The 22,343-nt window shown below is 43.0% G+C and overlaps 1 protein-coding gene across 1 annotated transcript; it reads right to left on the bottom strand.

Moving 5' to 3' along the window:
- Positions 1-78: 78 nt before the first annotated feature.
- NSG1 (neuronal vesicle trafficking associated 1) lies at positions 79-20,203 on the bottom strand. Its single transcript, XM_003205927.5, is given in 5 exon segments — positions 79-1,454; positions 6,594-6,704; positions 16,466-16,582; positions 20,058-20,113; positions 20,116-20,203. Coding segments are annotated over 5 exon segments (555 nt in total). The 5' UTR covers positions 20,186-20,203; the 3' UTR covers positions 79-1,253.
- Positions 20,204-22,343: the final 2,140 nt, after the last annotated feature.

Genomic DNA, 22,343 nt, shown 5'->3' with positions numbered 1-22,343 from the left:
TTCACACCCTTGTCTGTTAAATTAATGATGCCTTCTTTTGTAATGCATTTAAGATTTATAATAAAAATGAAAACATGGTTTCACACAAAGAATAGTTAAGTTTGTAATTACAATGGAACTTGAACGTGCATCCACAATACTATGTTCTTCTACATCTTTGTCCATCCCAAGCCATACATAAACAGTTCTACTCTTCACTCAGTTTCACATGGAGCTTTCCAACAGCCACTTGTGTTACTAAGATGCTACTGTTTTGATGCTCTGTGGTTAAAAAGTATCAAACCGCAAACCATACATAAACTGAAAGCTCTAATTTATAAAAAGGGTAAATGTCAATGTAATAAAAGAGAAAATTCAGATACATCACTCCCTCTGCTGTATCCAACAAATTACATAGCGGGCTACATCTACTGTGAATAGGCTTTCTGCCTTTTAAGTACGATCAAAAGATGTCATTTCTCTTTCAAACATCCTTAACTGTATATTCTTATGCTACCCTCAACATCCATCACTAGAATTGTCTGTGTTTTTCCATAGTGTCTATCTAGTTTGTGTTTCAGTGCACATCCTTACCAAGATGCTAAAGCCACAGTGGAAATGCAGTTAAATCCTGTTGACAGCAATAATAAAACATTGAGCATGCCTTCTTGCAGGGAACTTCATTATCACTTACAAATAAATAACAGTAAAGAAAACGTAAGAAAAATGCTACCTGACACTTTTTTTTTTTCCTTTCTCCATACAAGTCATTACATTATGCCCTTGACATCAGTGCTGATTATCATTTTTGCTTGAGCCAAAACTAAATACTAAACACAGCTCTCAGCTAAACAAGAGATCACTCTAGTTATGGCTGTGGTGTTTCGGTTTGCAAAATGACTAACAATAAAAAATTAATAAATAAAATATCAGTTCAGACAACAGAACACATTTTAAGGTCTAAGCCCTGAAAATCCAGAGAAGAAATCTGTCAGTATCCAATAAACTGCAAGAACATATCTGTTGTTGTTTTTTTTTAAACATTGAAAACGGTGTCAAAGCTCTAAAGCAATGCTGATACGCATCTTGTTTTATGCCCATGAATGTTCTGCAGCATGTTTTTTTGTTTTTGCAAAGCAGTATCAGCAAACAGAAGCAATTGCACCATAAACATGAGTAACCTCTAAATTATCCATAATTATATTTAATGAAAAGTTTCTTAAAGTCCCTTAGTTACCTTCAAATGACATAGTGTTAATAATTAGCTTATCACACTAAGCTGATTTCTCAGCGGCTTCAGTCTCCTGCTCAGACAGTTTCTCTTCTGACAGTACTGTCATCCACGGGGACACTGAGCGCGTGATGGTTTGCTTGGCCAGATTGTAGTGGTTTATGACTGTGTAAAATTTCCCTCGAGCATTGGAGTCTTGTTCAGAGTAGTAGTTTTCCAACCCAGCTGGAATGCATTGATTATTCTGAAAAGAAAATCCATCACTTAGATTACAAATGCAGTCCCACACATGATACATGTTTTCTCTTTTCCTTTGAGTCTAAGCAAACATTCAGTCTGTGACTCAGGATGCAACATACAGCGATTACTACAGTGTTGTCCTAATGTGTTCAAACTGTTCTTCCCTGTAATCCTTAGACCTCACACAGCATTTGCCAGAAAGGCCAATCTGTGTCTGTAGTCCAGAATAATTGAAGGACAAGAAACTTGTACGCCCCATACTTATACTCTGTGTAAGTAGTCTCTTGTTGCAGATACATTTTGCTCTTTTCTTTCTTTCTTTCTCCTTCCCACTTAGTTCCAAGTGGTCAATTTGCAATTACAGATTCTGCATTCTAGCATTAGATTAGCTTCATGCAATCCATAGTGTTTGCAGTCTGTGGGATAGAAATTAATACAAATACATCGGTGCCAAGGTATGGCCAGTTTTACAGCCTAATAAATAAGACACAAAAGGAAAACATTGTGTCCAGCTGATGTGTATACACACCCACACAAACACAGTTCTTCAGAAAGATGAAGTCAGTAGCAGGCTTTTAAAATCTATCTTTAGCTGTGGTGCTACATTATTTAATTTCCCAGAAGTTTAAGAGCACTACACAGAAACTCCTCCATGCTCAGAGCTTTGGAAAATGAACTACCTGATTTAGACAGTTAAATACTAAGTAGGGACTTTGATGTCATCTTGAAAACCAACTCTGTACAGTGGGTGGCACTGAGCAACCCTTCCTGTGATGATGCAGTAAAAGCCTATGAAGCAGCAAATCACACCGAAGGAAATAATGATTTGGACAGATCCTGTCCTGACCCCGAGTTTAGCTCCAAAAGGGTATGGGACTCCTCACAGCTCTTCTGCCACATCTGCCAGGCTGAGCACTCTTGCCTGAGATCCTCAGGGTGCTGCAGCACACTAAGATCCATACTGAGCACCTGCAGCTCACGCCAGCTCTAGGAGAAGGAATGACTGCAATTGTTTCTTTGCTGACTCATTTCAGAAGAAATGATCTTCTATGTCCAACACCAAAGACTTAAATTTGTAATACTGTAGGACAGCAGTACTGCTGTTCTCATTAAACTTGGCAAGAAAGCCTTTATACTGGAAATTTTCTGAGCAAAAACACAGAATTGTCACAGCTTTTATGACCAAACATTATCTATCTCATTTACACACATTTACTATGAATGCACACCAGTAACAACTGTTTCAAGTCATCTAGCACAAAATGGCTGAGCAAAAGATGCAGCAGAAAGTCCTACGTAAAATAAATTTTGTATCCCAAATAGTATGAAAGAACATTGCCAAAGCTATCAGCCTGTGGGTAGTCTTACAAACCCACTTACCTGATGAGTACAATACAATCTTATGGCAAACTGGAAGGAAGGCTGAAGATGAACAGTCCTCCCAGGAGTTAACAACTCATCAGTTCTAGGCTGCTTGTGTGATAGAACCTGAGATGGGCTGCCCTGTCCCTGAAGGTGCTCAGGGTCAGGCTGGATGGAGCCCTGGGCAACCTGGTCTAGTATCTGACATGGAGGTTGACAGCCCTGCCTGCAGCAGGGGGGTGTGGAGCTTCATGATCCTTGAGGTCCCTTCCAACACAAGCCATTCTATGCATGTCAGACTCGCACCAGCATTGGAAGTTAGCATTCCAACCAGGTTCACCTTATCTTTTTCTCTAACATAGCAGCCAGGGCAAAACTTGCCTTCAAGTTTTTTTTGGAAGCAGAAATATGAAGCGGGCAGGATTTAACCTGGAGAAGCAAAGATATTGGCTGTTCTGCACTTCGTGAGGCACAGAGGCTTCCCTACAATCATCATCGATCGTTCCACGTGTGTCAGCTGCAAGTCTGGGACCTACATTGCAAAAACAACTTTCGAAAGGACAACTCTGGCATAGAGCTACGTGCTGTGCACATTCACCTACATCACCATGCCATCTTCTGTTAGCATTATCCATGCTTTATCTGGGATAACTGACACGGTTTCTGATGTGATAAAATGACTAAGAAGTACTTAAACACAGACCTCTTTGTAGTGATTATTTCTCCTAGTCAGAAGATGTAGTCACAACTCTAAATATTTAAAATGGGAGAAGGAACACAATCCATTGATCTAATTAAATCTGCCAAGAAAATTCAAGCAAATGGAATATAATTATTAGTGCTGAAGACAAGCCAAGATGACTGCCAGTCTAAAAAGAAAAAAAAGTCACAGTCTTTTGTTGCTTAAAAGGAGCAATTTGCTTTTTAACAGGCAAAATGACTCAGTAATGTTATTTTTTTGTAGTCAAAACCCCACAACAGCTGACAGAAGAACCTAAAGAAATACACAGCAGAGTTCCCAAGAGTTCCCATCTTGACTGAATTTTCTGCTCCCAGGATTTCATGCTTCTAGAAAAGACAAAGCCTCCCCTTTTATTCTGCTCCTTCTTTGCTGCCCAAGGACAACTCCTTTGCTTAGCATCTCATCAAGACAAGCAATGCAACACTCAGGAGTTACTGAGCTGCAAGAACTGGTGCCGATTCTCTGCTCTGACCTTCAGCTTAAACAGAACATTCTCCCTCTCCCCTTTCCCCCACACTGGTTTCAAGTGTGAGAATTAATAACAAAGGCTGAGAGGAGAAACTGAAATATCCAGAGTGAGTTGTCAGTCTCCTGTTTCTTTCCTGGCCCTTCTATTTCAAAAGTTAGTTGTGAGTTAAGGGTTCTGATGCCAGAGAAAGTTCTGGTTGCCAGTCTGTGTTTGGCTGTATTAGGATGACTCCTTTTGTCGCCCACTGGCATCAGTGTGTCACAACAGTATGTTCTGTTTGCTGGGTCAGTATTCCAGACTTAATAGATGATGGTGTTATCTCTAATGCACGGAAGTGACTCTCTTGTACTGTCCATGGGTCTGACAGAAGGCAAGCGTCTCTGCAATGATAGGGAAGAGGAACAGATGCAGCAGGGACCCTGAAGCTCTGAAGAAGTTCCTCCAGGATCTGAATGTCCTCAGGTCCTTGAGGGCAGCTCTGGTGAGTCTCACCCTGAGCCAGAAAGAGTGCTGCTGAGGAATCCACACCACAACAGTGCTATGTCTGCATCAGCTTCAGCAAGCACAGATTTGCGGCTCAGGCAGTATGTTATACAGAGGAAAACAAGCACCTTTTTAATTACACTTACAAGCTGTGCTTGTGTAGGACAGCAAAAAGGTTGAAGACACTGAAACCTTTGGAACTGTTGTGTTTATGACAGCATCAAAGCAGAGAATCACAAATTTGACTCACGGCTGCAGCAGCTCAGCCTGTATTCAGAGACTCCCATGGTACCAGGCTTTCTGAGGCAGGAAACATCTACCCTTACCAAGCAAGTCACATCAGCATCAAAAGCCTGGTGATGCCAGGCCAGAGCGTATCACTCAGTGCACCTGAAGCACAAAGCCTGTCCACAGAGAGACTGGTCACAAGGTGATCACAGCTGGCCATAGGCTTCTGCTTCATCTCCTAGGACATCTGTGCCAAGCCATGCCAGCTGATGTTACAGACTCTCTCAAAAAAGACATGCAGGCAACAAATACAAATTCATGTAAGCACTGCTGTTCTAGGCCTGGTGTCATTTAGTAACATGTTTATGCTATAAAAAACTCTTAAGAATTCCATGTCCAAAGATGCTGTGCCTCCTGGCATTATGGTGTCAAGCATCCAGGAAACAGCCTTCACAAAACCCAACACTGGGAGAACAATAGTAAAGCAGCCCTGTTACATGCTGCACTGTAAAGCACCGGCAGTGAGGGGTTCTCCCTGATTTGGGTTTCAGACAGGATCCTGAGAAACCTGATCAGACGGTTCTTCACACACCATGCAACTGAACACAGCTCACAAAACTCTTCTCTTAAATGTTTGTGACGCTAGAAGGAAAAGGCAGAAGAAGCCAGAATGCTGCAATTCAAAGGAAGGGAAGACATGGGGAGAAAGGACACAGAAGCACAGACTGTCACTGGAATGATGATGGGAGCACATAACTGACCGTGCCTGTCAAATCAGGATCACATCAAGGTAGGCTCTGTAGGAACATACAGTCCATATTCCAAATAGCTCAAAGAGAACGCGTAGAACAAAAGGCTGTCATCCCTTGAGACAGGAGCAGAGACACGTTTCAGAACTTGTCTGAGACAACTCAAAAAATACAGCAGAACCAAGACCTGTGTCCCAAGTTACTGTCGAATGTTCTAAGCACCATATCTCATCTTTGAGCCAAGGGAAAACTGAATCAAAACTGAACAGGACTGTCAGGAGCACTGAAGCAGCCATTCTTTCTTACATCATTTTGAAAATCATTCCTGCCTTATTCATGTAGGTGACTAAGTAATCTTAATTAGAGGGAAGAATGCCATAATCACTGCTGCTTTTCTTAACTCATGACACCTGAGTTCAACCCTGTTACATCTCTCAACAGACAGAAATCAACACTACCTTTTGGACTTCTAGCTCATGTCACAGCTGAGAAGCCAGCACTACCACCTCGTAAGAATTAAGTGAGCCCCAGCCTCTCTTTCACTTAGCAGAAGTATTTTTTCCAATAAATGTATTTTCCCTTTTTTGGCATCCCTTCTGGCCTGTGGCAGCAGGGCTCAGAGGTCTCTGTTCTAGAACAAGGAGTTCTTTCTATAAAAATAAGGTAACTGCTACTCTTAATGAGACCATCACTTCAGTCTTTCTTTGATATATATTCCAGAGTCTTTTCCTCCAGGTCTTTAGATTTATCGTTCTCCTTTCCTATGACACAAGAATTTGGAGAAACATGCAACATCTAATTGTATGACCCAATGAATGCTTTGCTCAAACAGCTGCAGATGAAGGAAGTCTGAAGGGCACCAGTGTTGATGTTTTTGCAATGTTTACAAAAGAAAAAATAACAAGTGTGTGAAATCTGTGTGGTAGTCACAACCTCCATTACAAATTAAGCAGAAAGAAACACAGCTAAAAGCACTCTAACCTTTGGAAACAGCTATGACTTTCCAAGCAATGCAGCATGACTTCACAAAGGCTATGCACAAAACAGCACAGATTATATTACAATATTACATACTCTCCCCTATTTTTCTACAATGTGTGCACAATTTACCTTGAAAACAAATCCTTCTGGACAGGTATGATCATACTTGTAAACCTTGTAGACTACCAGAAATACAACACAAGTTAAGAATGCAAGGGCGAAAAGGACCAGCACAGTTACCTGCAAAGAGAAACACAACATGCTCATGTTAGTAATGCACTGCTTAACACACTGCTGTTACTGTAGGCAGCAAAAGCCAGCTACGAATGCATTTTACAGGAAAAATCAAGCAAAGGCTAAAAACAGCTACTTAATCATGGAGGGAGAAGAGGAAAGGAGTATGAGTGCTTCCACCTCCCGCTTCTCGCAGATGAAGGCAGGTGATGCACATACAGTGGCCCAGTGCCTCTGTGCTACCAGGCTTTTTCAGATGCTTTTCTTTTCAGTGCACACAGGAGGGCAGAAAGACTCACTGGGATGTTTTAGGTGTGCTGATTTTTTTTAGTATTTGGATAATGGAAATGTAAATCTAGTTTATGTCAGCTGATAAGCACGTTGGTTTTCCTCATACCTGCCGAAGAATGGAGTCAGATGCCAAAATGTTAACACAGGTGGCATCCAAATAATACAAAGATGGCTTTAGCAAGGCAAGGAGAAAGCAATGTCTGCCCACTATTGTTAGATAAGAGTTTGTTGCACCTGCTGTGAATGTATGGATACCAGTAGTCCACATGTAAACCAATCAATACTCCTTCAGACATCTTGTTTGAACCAGTACTGCTTCACCACACAATGACTGCACAGGAGTCACTTCCAGACCCGTAAGGAATACACCATGTTCAGCACGGGGCTGCCTTGACAAGTTCAGGTACAACTGTTCTACAGATCGATGCATTGCAGATTGCGCTGTGTGTGTGGCATTGACTTCACCATGTCCTTAAGTACCTCTCTTGTCCTGAATTTCAGCTGCAGTAAAAAACGGGATACCTGAAATTGAATCTGAAATCAGCATCACTGCATCACTGCCAAGCTAACATTACCCAGGATTAAGCTGTGAGCAGCTGGAGACCAGGCAGCCTTTTAGGTGAGATGGGAGACGCAACCTGAGGGGTGTGTGAGCTGAGCAAAGAGCACTGGTTACCTGGGGGAATGTCCCAGATGTCTGTCTTTATTACTCTAAAACCTCTACTGACACAGAAATGAGTAGCTTCTGGAAATCACAGGAAGAGCAGAATAAGAGAGTGGGTGAGAAGCCAACATGTGTCACAGCATATAAATAAATAGAAACAAACTTATGTGATTAATGAATCAAAACAATGTACAGTGTTATCTAAATTTTAAAAACCAGAAGTAATAACCTGGTACTTCCAAAAACCACTAAAAATTACAGCTTTGTCTCTTGGCGAAAAAATAAAAATACAAAACAACCACACCTTCCCTTTCTGATAAGCCTAGGGTGCTGAAGGACTCAGATGAAATTTTATGGATTTGTCATCCTAAGAAAGGTAACTTCACCATGGACAGACAACAGGGAGAGCAACATTTCCTGGCTGAAACAAGGCTGGGAAGTAGCATGCTGCTGAAGCTAAGGATTTTTGATAGAAAGTAAAGAAAAAAAAAATGTAATAAAAGGAGGGCCAGAGGGGAGGGCAGGGAGAACCACAGATCAAAAAGCAAATTAGCAGAATAAATGTAAATATTAACGTAACAATGCCAATCTAAATGAGACGCAGAGCAAATGACCTCTCTGATTAATAACAACATCTTCAGTTTCTCAGAACAGACGCTGAATTAAAAGAAAAAATCATATTCTTAATCACCCTCTGAAAACCACAAACTGACATCAGTTTTCAAATCCAATTAGCCATAAGTTTGTTACTTATGGACAGATAGCTCTGCCTTGCCAACTTTACATTTCCAGCCATGGCTCAGGGTACTACGCGTGAATCCAAAAGAAGCACATCTTCCTTTCTGGTCATCTTCTGTGGCACAGTTCAGTAACAATCCCTCTCCCCTCACACCTGGCAGCCCTGCCAAGCCATGCCCTACTTTGGCCCTTCCCATGTGTTTTATCATGCCTCTCCCTTTTTCCTTCTACAGCTGTTTGCAGCCCCTTCCTGTGCACCCACAGCCATCCCACAATGAACACCCACGTTGCCCAGCCCAAGCTGCAGGCTTGGGATCACTCACCTCCCAGCCTACAACCCACTGGCACTAAGGATGTGTGGCACTGTCCCACTCACTCTGATGATCACTGCTCTTTCCCTTAGAAAATGACACAGAGAAGAAAGGGTAAAGAGAAAACAAAATTCCAGTGGGATTATTGCCAAGGCCTCCAAGCCCTCCAAGATGCATTCCACACAGCCTTCAAGAAAGCCTGTTCTCTGTAGAACAGCTCTGTGACACGAAACACAGACACCAAAAGAAGAATTGCTGTGGTACAGACTGGTTCACCTCACAGCCATCACAGCCACAGACAGGAGTAAACAGTTTCCTAATGTTATTAATTTTGGTATTAGCATGTAAATTTTTACTCTCATTATCCCCAATAATTTGCAATCAGACTCCATTTGCAAATCCCTAATCAAGTAAGCTCTTGACTCCTTCCTAACCACCCATCGGGATACAAGTAATGTGTACTTCAGTAAAGGACAGCTGCACGTGCCTATGACATGGATAGAAATCCATCACTGGATTCCAAGATGATCCCTAGCACCTGTTTATCCAATTCACTTCTCTCCTGTAAAATCCCTCTCTTCCTTCTACTAGCTGTTTCCCTTCACTCTCATTGCCCACAAAGATGATCCACAGCCCAGCCAGACTGCTGCTTTTCCTTGCCAGTCACCCAGCAGAGCCCACCTCCCACCTCACCTCCCCGTTCCCTTTCACAAGTGAAAGCACAGAAAGAGAGCAGCCAACAAGCCGCTCTTTAGACCATAAGCCTGACCAAAGCTGACACACACTGATTTCTTCCACAGCAAATCTGTGCACTCACCACAACCTAATGCACAGTTATATCCTTCCTCCTGCAGGGGCACTGGCAGCAACCCACCCTCACCTTCTGTTCCAGGGAGGAGAGGTTACCATCCACACAGAACCACTCCCTCTTTCTTACAGTTGCATCTCTTCTGCCTGTGGCAGCCAGCTGGCGGAGTGCAGAACCCATAAAGCGGGAGCAGAAGACCTCCAAATTACTGTGATCCTTCACTGCCACATACATCCTGCAGAACACCAAGGTCTCTGTCACACTATATGGGTGACAGGCTTTTAAAATAACTAGAAGGAAGTAGAAACAAGTGTTTCTTTCAACGAGTGATGCGAAGAGTAGCCTTGTTTTCATCTCAAGAGTGCCCTTTAAGGTTAATTTTGAGGAGATCTGGCAGCAAAACCAAGTGAGCACAACAGATGACAAGATATTATGTACGTAGCAGATTTTTGAATAGATTATAAGTGAAGAGCAGAAGAAGGACAACGTCTAGCCAGAAGCCATTACAGTAATCGAAATGAGAGATGACTAATGAATGAACTAAGTGTACCTACAACAACAACAACAAAAAAAACAACACAGCAAAACTCCCTATCTTCTGACCGTAAGCATTTAGCCCACCAAATGAAGTTCAGCAGATCTGACAACCACACCAACATGCACACAGCTACCGGTAAGGCCTTATCATAAGGGTCTGCTAGATCTTCCCAGTCAGTCTGTCCTCCTCTGCTACAGCTACTACACTGCTACAGCTGCTACACTTTAAGCTGTGTTTCCTTCTCCGCTTGGCAGTTACAATCTCCTCCCTCGTTCCACCAGCCTTTACTGTGCTCCCTTTTTAATCAAACCAGAATGCATCAACTGCACCAACTGTGCTGGTTTGCCTCAGATCCTTTCTGACTCCAGGCCCTTTCTGAATAAGGAGCTTCAAGACATGTACAGTTCTGTCTGTTTTGCTCCTCTTACCTCTCTCCTTCCGTTCAGCCTGTACCCCACTGTCCCCTCTTGATGCCAACAGGCCATAACCTGCACACACTTCTGCACATCTCCTCTTCTTGCCTGAATCTTTGTCATTAATCCACTCTCACTGTGCTTGTTTGCACTGTCTTCTTTTCCACCATGCTTTCAGAAAGCACACAAACCCAGCTAGGAGCACTGCCATTATTACGAGAAGGGGAACTAAAGTAGAATGTACAACACGTGCAGTCATTTTCACTGCTCAGTCTGTAGCACTCAGTCACACCTCATCTCTGTTCTACATCTATGCATTGCCTATTCCACTTGCAGCCTCCTAGGAATAAGCTTTCATTGCTGGCTTGTCTCTAGGCACACACTTGGTGCTAGCACCAAACACAGTGAGTGAGGACATGCACCTTTCATCTCAAGTGATTTAGAACCAATTCATGCTTTGCTCACCAGTGAAATACAGAGCCCTCTGGGATGAAATACAACAACTCTGTGTAACCATTTAGGGCAGGAAATTAAGATTACTGCTATCCAATTTAAACTACAAGAGAATTTTAGGTAGGCAGACTGTAATTACAATAGATTATGTCTGACTACATCCTACAGACTAAAATTCATAAAACATCATGCTTACTTCCCTGCAAATGGCTGTGACCTCCATTTCACCTCTCTCCACTAAAATCCTGCCTCTCCAGCATATGACGCACTCTACCTGCATGCAAGAGAATGTTGAAGGCAGCTCTCCATTTCCCAAAACGTTTTTGCTTTCCCAAAATGACTTTCCTTGCTATTACCTGCGCCCATCCCTAGAAGTTTACATGAAAGATATCTGAAACCATGCATGTAAGGAATAGGAATCGTGAAGTTTGAGGAAAAAAAGGACACTCACTTATCTGCATGCAACATTTGACTCACATTCATTTACAGAGCAGTCCAGATTGCACAGAACAATTTGGTACAACTTCCCATTCCTACTACAGGACTATACCTTAAATACACAATATGGCTGGTGACACAAAAGGCAGCCAGGTGCCTGCTTTCAAAGGGATATTTCTAACAGAACAGGTCATATTTAGCTGCATGACTGGTATCTGTCTCAAAAAGGATGACAGAATGCAACAGAAAATGAAGAAATCAAAAGACAGCTCAAGGAGGCAGAGGAAGAGAACTGGCATGGATGCTTGCCTGGAGATGACTGAGAGAAGCAGCAAGAAAGACAAATAGATTCATGGAGGGAAGTAACTGAAAAGAAACTACATATATAGAAACAAAGAGTGACTTGGGTTGGAAGGGAAAGATCACTTAATTCCAACCCAGTGCTTCTTAGCAGCGATGGTGCAAGACAACAGAGCCATTGTGAAGGGAACTGATTAATGAAACCTGAGGGAGATGCTGTTAAAGAAAACCAAATAACAAAGCAGCAGCCTCCAGAGTCTAAGCAACACTGTGGCTTAACACGACTGCTCGTGGCGACATCCCATCATCCTCCATCACACAGACACCACGTATTAGGCTGAGAACTAGGGAGACTTGTGCCCCTGAAGTTAGAGCCTTGCTACCTTACCATACAGACCTGGAATGGATTACCAGGGCCAAGAGAGGGGCTGGAAAAGTTGCACAGCCTTTCCTTACATGCAGCAAGTGTTAACATCTAGAGAGACCCAAAGGGTCTTTTGCCAGCAGTATCTCAGACACTTGGTTCTGCTCCAAGACAAGGATTTCTAGTGGGATTCAACAGCATAGGGCACCTGGCTCAGCAGGGGAGCTGCTGTTGGGTATTACCCACTTCTCTTAAGTCTGACAGCTCTGACTGTAAAAATAAAATTCTGCTAGCCAATAATTTAGCAGTATTGTCTGTGTCCTATCATAGAATTATCAGGAATTAAAAAATGGAATAAAGACAGTCACAATACATTGCCTTTATTCTCATTGTTAAAAAAAAAAAAAAAATGGTAGTTACACTGAAAGAAGAATATATATTTTTTTGTCTTGATATTTTTTTATTGCTCTGAAGCAATAAAAGGAAAAATTCAAAGTCTGCCAAGCTGTTATAGCAGTGAGCAACTCTTCAATCCTGTGAGTAGCTCTAGAGAAGAAAAAAGCACTACGCCAGGCAGTAAGCACCTGTCATCCTTCCAGCACTGAGTGACAGACACAGCACTGCTTAAGGAAGTGCTCCTGTACAGGAATCAGCCAACATCTCATGCATTTAGCAGATTTTTAAGTGGATACAAAGAGTCACTCAGGACATAAAGTGATCACACAGACTGACAAAGAAGTATTCTCTGTGTGTCCAATTGTTTTTACATTAAGAATAATTACTAAGAAAAACAAGTCAAAAAGGCTTGAGGCAGAAATCTGTTTTAAAAGATGGCCCTTTGAGAAAGATCAGTCATGGAATATTTAAATTCATGTTATGTTATGTACTTTTTTTCTTTTTTTTTTTTAAATTAAAATAACCAGATAAAACTGAGAACACTGATTTTGAATATCTTGATTTCTCTTCCATAACCTCACGCTTGCTACTCGACAGTACGTGGCTTTCCTGGTGTGGTCTTACCTCAGAAGTAAGCTCCAGACTTTGGCTCTGCAGCTACATATACATACAGATGTCAATAATGAAGCCTGAAGAACTGATTTACCTTTGTACGAATCAAATGGCTTAATGCATACCACAGCTTGGGTTAACCTAAGGGCTTTAAATTTATTGGGAAACAAATGCTTTCAAGATACTTTGAGTGTTCTTTATTTAGGTTTCCGCAAAGACAGAAAAAAATCTCTCCTTCTTCAATACAATGGACAGTTTTTGAAATGGATGTGCTTGTGTGCAGCAATCAGTTGTCAGCTCCCAACAAGAACACACATCTCACTGCAGGACTCAACTGGAGTTTGGAAGAATGCAATGGAGGCAAAGGTTCAGCCTTGGCTGACTGACGCCATCCGTTTGTGCCTCTAACAGCTTCCTCCTGTATGCTGATTCATAAGGCTCCTTTGAAATGACATTTCCAGCCATGTTGTTCTGTTCTGTACAGCAGACAATTTACAGGAGAGGAAAACCTGCCTTGTTCAAAGCAAAGGACTGGCTCCCCCAATTACTCTACGCTGTTCAAAAGAACAGACGAGAGACTTATTTCTCAATGAAAAATAAAATCTCCAGTAAGAATGCCATCTCCCTTGGTGTGGTTACTGCCATAAAACTGAATTACAGCAATCTCAGAATCAGGAAGCCTTCCCATTCTTATGGCAGATTCTGATTTGAATTCAGAATGTGGCTTCGTACAGGAAAATTATACTTGCAGTTTTCTTTGTAAACATTCTCAGCTCTGTTGTAATAACTGTGGTAATGTGGATTGAATGCAGAAAATACATTTTATAATTGCATATTCACCCAGCTGCTAAAACAACAAACGATCTACATGACATATGTACATGCTGGAGTGGCTTCATTTGTTACAATGTGTAATTTCTCAAGAAGCTCAGCTTTAGATGATCTGCACTGCTGAATCCCAAAAACACAATCTGCTCTGTCCTTACTTAAGGACTACATCTTGGAATACACATGTGAAATATTAGCAAAGACAACTGACTGCCTTTATTTTAGCAGATTTGAGCCGTGTCTTGTGGCAAATGCATCAGCAGTGCACAGTATTAAAGTCATTAAAACAGCATCTGAAGCTTTCTTCCACGAGCACGAGCCAAAGTCAATATCTTACCAGTTAAATAATGCATTTCATAATTATAGCAAATATTTAATTTTCAAACAAATATCCTTTTGCTCTCTCAGAATCAACAGCAGCAGTTAACACAACGGTTCACAATTAATAAGGACCCAGGAGGAAAAAAAACAAAAACCTCACACAATCAGTACTTTCCATCTACATACTTATAAAATGGCATCAATTATTCATGAAATATTTACTACTGGGAATGGTGAATATGACAATCGTCCCTGGAGAAGAACCAGTCAGTCCTCTTTAAAGTGATGCAGGCAGCACAATTCAATTCTAAAAATGCTACATAGAGATTAAGGGACATTTTTAGGTCCCGAATATTCTGCGTGAAAATATTGTTTTCAACTACCTGAGCCTCAATTTTTCTAATCGATCAGCCCCCACACCCTCCTTTAAAAGCAGACTTACAGCCAGCATGAATCATCCTGCAATTCCCAAGAGATACAAAATCTTACTGAAACCTCTCTCTGATGCAGTAGTTACCTAGCAGCAAAGCCTAGCAACCCTGTAGTATGAGATTAATCCCAGAGTGATCATCATGAAGTAGTATCTAAAAGACATTTTCCTTTAAGTATGCCATCCAAAGGTATATAAAAACGCAACATAAAAATGCTCAGGCTTCTGACTCTTCAAATACACAAATTAGAAAAGACTACCCAACAGCATGACAAGATATTTATTTGCTGTTCAGTGAGGTCTTACTTGTTCAGCACTCCCAACAAAGACAGAAAGAACCCAGATCTACAGAGAAACACGTACAATGTTTAGATACAGCTAAGATATTCAAAATCCTCCCTTATCTACAATTTAATGCTCGACAGATGAAAACCCTCACAGTCCCTGCAGCTAGCAGAGAAATGAAAAATTCTGCAGACAGTGGTTCTGCTCAATTGCTTGGAACTGAAGTGCTAGCAGGACACTCAAATCCAACACATTCCCCTCTCTCCTCTACTACAAAGCGGTATGCATTTCCAGATCACATTAGTCTGATCAGGACGCGTTCAGAAGATAGCCACACACATCCTATTTGTTCTGAGCTGCCCATCTGCACCTTACCCAACCATACAGCATGTATCATCCCCTAACGGGATAGGGATTGCTCTCAGTGACTGGTGGTGAGGCCCTGGCACAGGCTGCCCAGAGAACCTGTGGGAGATGTTCAAGGCCAAGTTGGATGGAACCTTGGGCAGCCTGACCTGGTGGGGGGCAGCAGAATGGGTTGGAACTATACCATCTTTAAGGTCCCTTCCAACCCAAGGCATTCTGTGAATGGAAAGGAATATCAGGAGAACTGACATCTTTACTAAAACCTTCTATTTTTCTTCAGACTAAACTGAAGGCTTTCCAAGCGTATCTCTACCTGCACTGAATAGTGCGGTCGCCTGCTGTTTGAAAATGCTTTGGTGTCCTTGGGTAATATGCTAAATTAACAGCACTGGAAAACTAGTCTTCTTTCATTAAGAAAATTGACAGGAAAACGTGAGCTGAAGCGCTAACTTTCCCGCTTCATTTTACTTGTACAGCACAAGAAAAGCTGACCTCCAGTGAGAAGTGGGATTGGCAATACAATCAGTTTGTATCAGTTTGGCATCAGTTAAGCTCTCAGCTTTCCTCTAGAACTACCAAAAGGAATAAGAAGGGTGCGGACACAAATGAATAAATGTGAGTCAGATTCCCACTGCTCTGCCATCTCCCAGTGATTGTCATCATCAACCTGCATGATACAGCTGGACCACAACATCGATAGCAAAGAGCTCTGTACGCATCCTTAAGTTGCCAAGTCATATATCTTACTATAAGAAATACTTAATGGACAATGATAGTGCTTTTAGGAGAATGGTTTGGCTACAGAGAAAAGTAGTAAGCCAACAAGGAAACATACACTCTTGTGGTTCTTACCCTTCAACAGGAGCTTTGTCCATGCTGTAAGCCATACCTATGCATGCCCCAAACAGATCCCAGTCAGCCTCACTGTCAAACACACACACTGATAGCACTGACCACAGGCCTGACTGCCAGGAAGGGTTAGAACCAGTAATACTGCAGGGCTTCCTTCTGCTCCCAAATGTTAAATATCCATTGGATATATATATTATTATATATGTAACTATTTTATCACTGAATTCCTTTTTCTCTTTTCCAGTTATGTTCCAAACAGCCACTCTGTTACAAGCACTCTTGACTACAATCAGCAATTGATTTTAAGCATTTCTTGGAGCAGAACTGAGTCACTAACATATTTAGCTTGAATTGCTTACCTTAAATCTTTCTGAAACCCCTTCAGTGATGCTGATTGTGAATTCAGCTATTTTTGGAGTACGGAATTTTCCTTTCTTGCGATCAGGTTCATATTCTGTTTTCGTTTTGACCACAACCTTTAGAACAAGTAAAAAAATACATATATCAAAAAGCTGTCAGTACCTTATGAGCACATCTTCAGGTGCACCTGCCAGGTTTGGAATAGCATGAAACAAGCCACGGGAATCTTATTTTACTCTCTTATTTGGTGACAAGCACATTTAGCACAACACTGTTTGGTTTTTTTTTTTCCTCCCCCATTTTGTGCAATTCTCCTATGGAGGCTTCAAGTTGTTAGTTATTTCTGTCTCCTTCTTCATAGTAATCAACAAAATTTTCTCAAAAAAATTGTGATGGATCTAAAGGAAGACTTGCTATGCAACACTTCCAGGAATGTTCAGTTTTTTCAGCTGTTCCATTATTGTGCTGCAAGCACTTAGTTAGTTCAAATCCAGATCACAAAACTTCCAGACTGTTCAAAGCGGGAAACAGCCATCTCCATTTGTTTCAGAAGTATGTTCCACAGCCATGTTCTCCAACAGCACGATTCTGAACTTCAGAAAGTGGAATGACTGACCTAGCTAGCTGCAATCTGGTATGTGCCAGACAAAAGCTTTTGGTACTGTAAAATTTAACATCTCAGATAACTTAAGTTACTAGCAGCAAGGAACACACAAATCCTTACGTGATAACAAGATTTCTCAAAATGCCCAAGGCTCTTTAATTTCAGTTTATTCCTTGCTATGAGCTACTTCCCCAAATTATCATTGAGCATCTTACCTGTATTCCAAAAATACTTGTGTCAGTTGTACCTCAAATACTCTCCTAGGCATTCTCATCGTACAGAATTTTCATACACCTAACCTACTTGCCTCATTTCTTTTCTTCTACAATTTTTCAGGATCTATTTTTCAAAGCATCTCAAACAAAACAGGCAATTTAATGTACTGGCAGCTCTGTTATGGTTTGGCCAATTTTCTCTACCGTTCCAAAGAACAAATATTGAGACTTCACACTTTCAGATTTTTAGAACCAGATGCTGTCTTTGGAGCAGCCCATGTTATCAGTGGCAACTATTCATAAATTAAGACTGTAATGAGTTGTGATAAATTAAGATAGACTTACAGGTAGCCAGTTACTGAAATTAAACCTTTGGGTTCTCCTTTGCGTGACTGTAGCACAAAGCCTATTAGATACTTTTATAAAAGCACACAGACATAGAACACAGGGAAAAGAGTTTCTAAATCTATTTTGAGCTATAATTAATAAGATAATTATAACTATGTTACTTTTCAATTACCCCGCAGCTTCATGGAAGCAAACGGTCTGGAACATCTTTTTAAGATTATACTTCTTCCCCTTTATGTTGCATAATTCTCAGGCAACTCAAGTCACTTTCAGCTGACACTGAACACAGAGTTCTATCTGCTTGGTTATGTAATGTCTTCTTTTGTTTAACATACCTAAATATGAATTTAAATCAGTTCATCCGTTTAATTTAGAAGCTGTCAAAACCATCAAATTCTTGGCACTACAGCCACTACTACCCAAGAAGTTATGCTTCACTGCCATACCAGAGCCTTGTAAGTGAATAATAAGCATAGGTATATGAAGGACGTACTCCGTTATACATGGGAGTCTTCATACTTCAGAATTTGACCCATTTGTCAATCTTGACAACCCTTCTGCTGTTTTTCACATCAACTACTCTACTACTGCCTTTGTGTCTGTAGCAGCCAGGAAGGACACACTGACACGACTAACCATGTCACAGAAGGAAGCCAGGGAGACCAATAAATGCATGCTTCTACTTTTCCTCGTTGTTTGCAAAATGAAATGAAAGCTATCATACCAATAGACAATGGAAAGTGCAGAGGAGCCAACTGAATGTTTCTTTAAGTTTCAAGCTGAAGTGTATGTTTGCTGATGTTGAAGGCAAATCTTGTGGAGGCAGGAGGAGCTCTGCCTGCTCTCAGCAGGTGCAGATGGGAGGCATGGAGTCTCCCATGTTTGCCACAGCTCCACTCAAGGTAAACGTATTATCCCACCTGGTCCCAACGCAGCTTTCTGCTTAACGGCACAGTAACACAACAGATTCCTCTGGATGCTGCTTTTGGTAATCAGTTCTATGCAGTCACCAGTTGGCAAGCATATCAGACACAGTCAGACTTAACTTGTTTGAAAGCCTTAGGGTGCAATTTTGTCCTCGGTTAGAAGATTTACACCCATGTAACGAAGGACAGAAAATGGGCCCTAAGGCTCTGTAACAGCTGTTATGGCTTATTGTATTTATGCCTGCCAACTGGTCACCACACACAGCACAACGATGCTGATAGGAATTAAAATGGAGGTCATAAACGTGTTTGTGTAGCCTACGAGCAATACTCTTCTGAGGCAGGCTTTAAAAGCTGAAATGCTTTACCCTGAGGTAGGATTATGTGATTTTTTTTTTTTATTCTTAACTATGAGGAGCACATACCCATCACTTTATCTAAAAGGAGAACTGAGCTCTTGGAGGACACAATGCCAAAAACAAAAATCAGAAGGAACATATTACCAGTCATTTTCCAGTTAAATCTTGGATTTAAAAAACAAGCTGACAAAAAACACAACGCTTTTTTTTTTTTTTTTTTTGCCAGATGCATGTGAAAAACAGTCCAGCAAGTCTCTTACTGAAATACCTGAAAAAGTATCCTACCACTGTATGCCCCACCCATAACAACTCTTACTGAAACATCTGAGTGAAATGAATATATTTATGGACTGCTGTCATATTCCTGAATCCCTGGCACTCAAGCCATGAGATGAGGAATGTGGATACATGCTTCCCTTCCAACCTGTGAGCAGCACCTCAAGCAGTCCTTTCCAGCCACAGAGTACCTACATCACCCTCCATTTAGAGATCCGGGGCCAAATAAGTTGCTAACCTGATCTAGTACTTGATCTAGCCATGGACAACCCTATCCACAGTGGAGGGATTGGAACCAGATGACCTCTGAGGTCCCTCCCAACCCAAGCCATTGTATGATTCTCATAGGAAGCTCAGTGATCTACTCTCATCCCAGTGCTTCAGGCTGTGCGGGGCTGGTGGAAGTTCTACCAAAGCACAAAGGGAACATGGAAGTTCTCCATGGCCAGTCTGCCTATGTACATGCTACTGAGAGACAAAGCCATGTTCACAGCCCACCAGGAGGGCTTTTCAGAGAAAATTCCCTTCCCATCACAGAGTGCACAGCACCTTCCACATACTAACGAGTCAGACAGCGAGAAGGGATGAAACAATACAGCACAGAACACCTCATATTTGTCTGCTCCTGCATTTCATACAAAAACACAAACACCTCACAAACGCTCACATTCCCCACTACGTTTCAATGCAAATCACCACTGCTGGGTAGCCGGTAGCTCCGCTGTTCCCCAGAGGGGCTGACACTGCTCAGAACACAGCGTACTGCTCGGTGCTCCGAGCCACTTGTCACACATAACCCATTCTTTGTTGTTTGCCCAGGATTTGGGTGTGATTCTCCAGGGTGGAAGCTGAAGGCACTGTACCTTGTCGGGAGGCGGGAACTGGAGCTGATTGACGTCCAGGGGTGTGATCAGGGGATGGTGTCGAAGCCATCCTCCAGAAGGGGCTGCTTTGTGCTCTTCTCGCTGAAATTATTCCCCAGTTTCACCATTCTTCCAGGAATGAGTGGTTTTCTGCAAGCAGACACACATACATACAGAGAAAAACGCACAGCGGAGCGGTTTGTCAGCGAGCCGGGCTGCACCAGCCCCTTCCACAGGCGACACACACACACACACACAGAGGCTGGTCTCCGCGACTTGATCACGTCTCAGTACGTGAGAATTACGACCATCGCTTAAAATAAATAAATAAATAAATAAACAGCACACAGCCACCGCGGCGCGTTATCATGATCCCGGCGACCGCGGTGCGGCATCGCCCTCAGCCCCGGCCCCGCCCGGTGCCCCCCACCATGGCGGCCCGGCACACGGCAGCGCTCCCCCCGGCCCTCCCTGGGGGCGGCGAGGCAGCGCCCCGCCACTCACCGCCGCGGCTCCCGGCCCTTCCTCGGGGGGCGGCGAGGCGTCGTTCCGCCGCGGCCCGCGCAGCAATGGCGGAGCGGGCGGCGAGGCGGCGGCTGTCCCTCGGCGGGCAGAGAGACTCAGCGCCGTGACGCAGCCGCCGCGTGGCTCAGGGCAGCTCTGGAGCAGCACAAAGGGGCCCCGCGGGAATGGGGCGGGCGTACTCTCCCTCTAGCCGGCTACTGGTGCAGCGGCAGCAGGTGGAGCGGGCGGCGGTAGGACGGCACTGCACCGCCCTCCGCGCCCCTCCCCTGGCGGAGCCGCGCGGTGCGGCGGCCCTTGGGTGCGGGTGCGGGTGCGGCTGCGGCTGCGGGGCGGCCCTGGGGAGGGGAAGCTGCGCGCAGCGGGGTGCCAGCTGTTTGTCACCCGTCGGCGGCTTTGTCCTTAGGCAGTCGCCTTTTATTTCTTGTTGGCCGGCGAAGCTCGCAGGGGAAGGACAAATGTGCTTTTCGGGAGGGTGATACGGGTTTTCGTCTCTCCGAAGGAGGGGGAAAAATTCTAACGGACGAATGGACGCTGGCCTCAGGGTAAAGGCATATTGCAGAGCTTTTCAGCCCCGGCGATGAGGACATCTTATGAGCTGTTAAAGATAAATAAATAAATAAAAAGCGATTCCGTTCTGTGTTCCTGCCTCCCATAACCCAGGACAACCAGCACGCTCGTTTTGCAGCTCCAGGTGCATCCCTTCAGCACACAGAGGGAGAAGGGCTGCGGGCAGCGCAACAGGTGCGGGGCCCAGAGCCGGGCTGTGCAAGGATTTGTTCTTTGTTTTGCTGCCTGGAGAGAGCCGGCAGCGCGTGCTTACTGCACAGAAGGCCAGCAGTGTGCTGGGCTGCATCCAGAGGGCTGTGCCGGCAGGTGGTTGACCCTGTTGCTGGCCCTTATGGCGGCCAATCTGCAGCATCCAGGCCTGGGGCACCCAGCACAAGGATGTGGAGCTGTTAATGTGGGTCTAGAGAACAATGTGAGGATGATTGGAAGGCTGGAGCCCTTCTCCTGTGAAGAAAGGCTGAGGGAGCTGGCCTTGTTCACTGTGCAGAAGAAGCTCCAGGGACACCACGTTGTCCCTTACAGTACTTTGGGGGAGCTTGTAAACAGCAGAGAAACTGACTTTTTAAAAAAGGTGGATCCATAATTGGCAGCAGCAGCTCCATGCCTCTGGAAACACAAGGTCTCTAGGCCCGTCAGTGCAATTTTTTCTTCATGTGGTGTCCACAGAGATGGGGAATGCCAGAGATACTTCAGGCATGAGTCCTTCTGCCTTGAAGACAGAATTTCATGTCTTCAATGGGAATGTAGGATATTCTGTGAAACAAAACTGTTGTGTTATTTGTTTGCTCTCCAAAAAACGTATTATGTTTTTAATGTAAGAATTGTATTTTGCCTGAAAATCACCTTAAGCATCTCCATCCTTTTTTGGCTGTCTTGCAGACTATTCAGCGGGTATTAAGCGTACAAATTAAACATGAGCTCAGTTTTGGTGAATATGGTGTAGAGTTAATGAAAAAAAAAGGTGTTCAACATCCTATTGCTACCGAAATAAATCTTGATTTCAACATCTGAATTATTTTTTTTCCTCTCTTAAAGATATTCTGGTTCCCATAATATCTTTTCCTTTTTTTAATTATTTTTTTTCCTATTTGGCAAATAATTGATTTTTTTTTTTCTCCTTTCTTTCTCAGAGGGCACAAAACAAATGCATTTTTCATCATTGGATTTATTTTTTTTTTTGTCGTAAACATCACG

Source organism: Meleagris gallopavo, chromosome 4 (assembly GCF_905368555.1).
Source record: "Meleagris gallopavo chromosome 4, MGAL_WU_HG_1.1, whole genome shotgun sequence".
Lineage (NCBI taxonomy): Eukaryota > Metazoa > Chordata > Aves > Galliformes > Phasianidae > Meleagris > Meleagris gallopavo.
The sequence above is the reverse complement of the archived record's forward strand: the minus strand, read 5'-3'. Positions and strand labels throughout refer to the sequence as shown.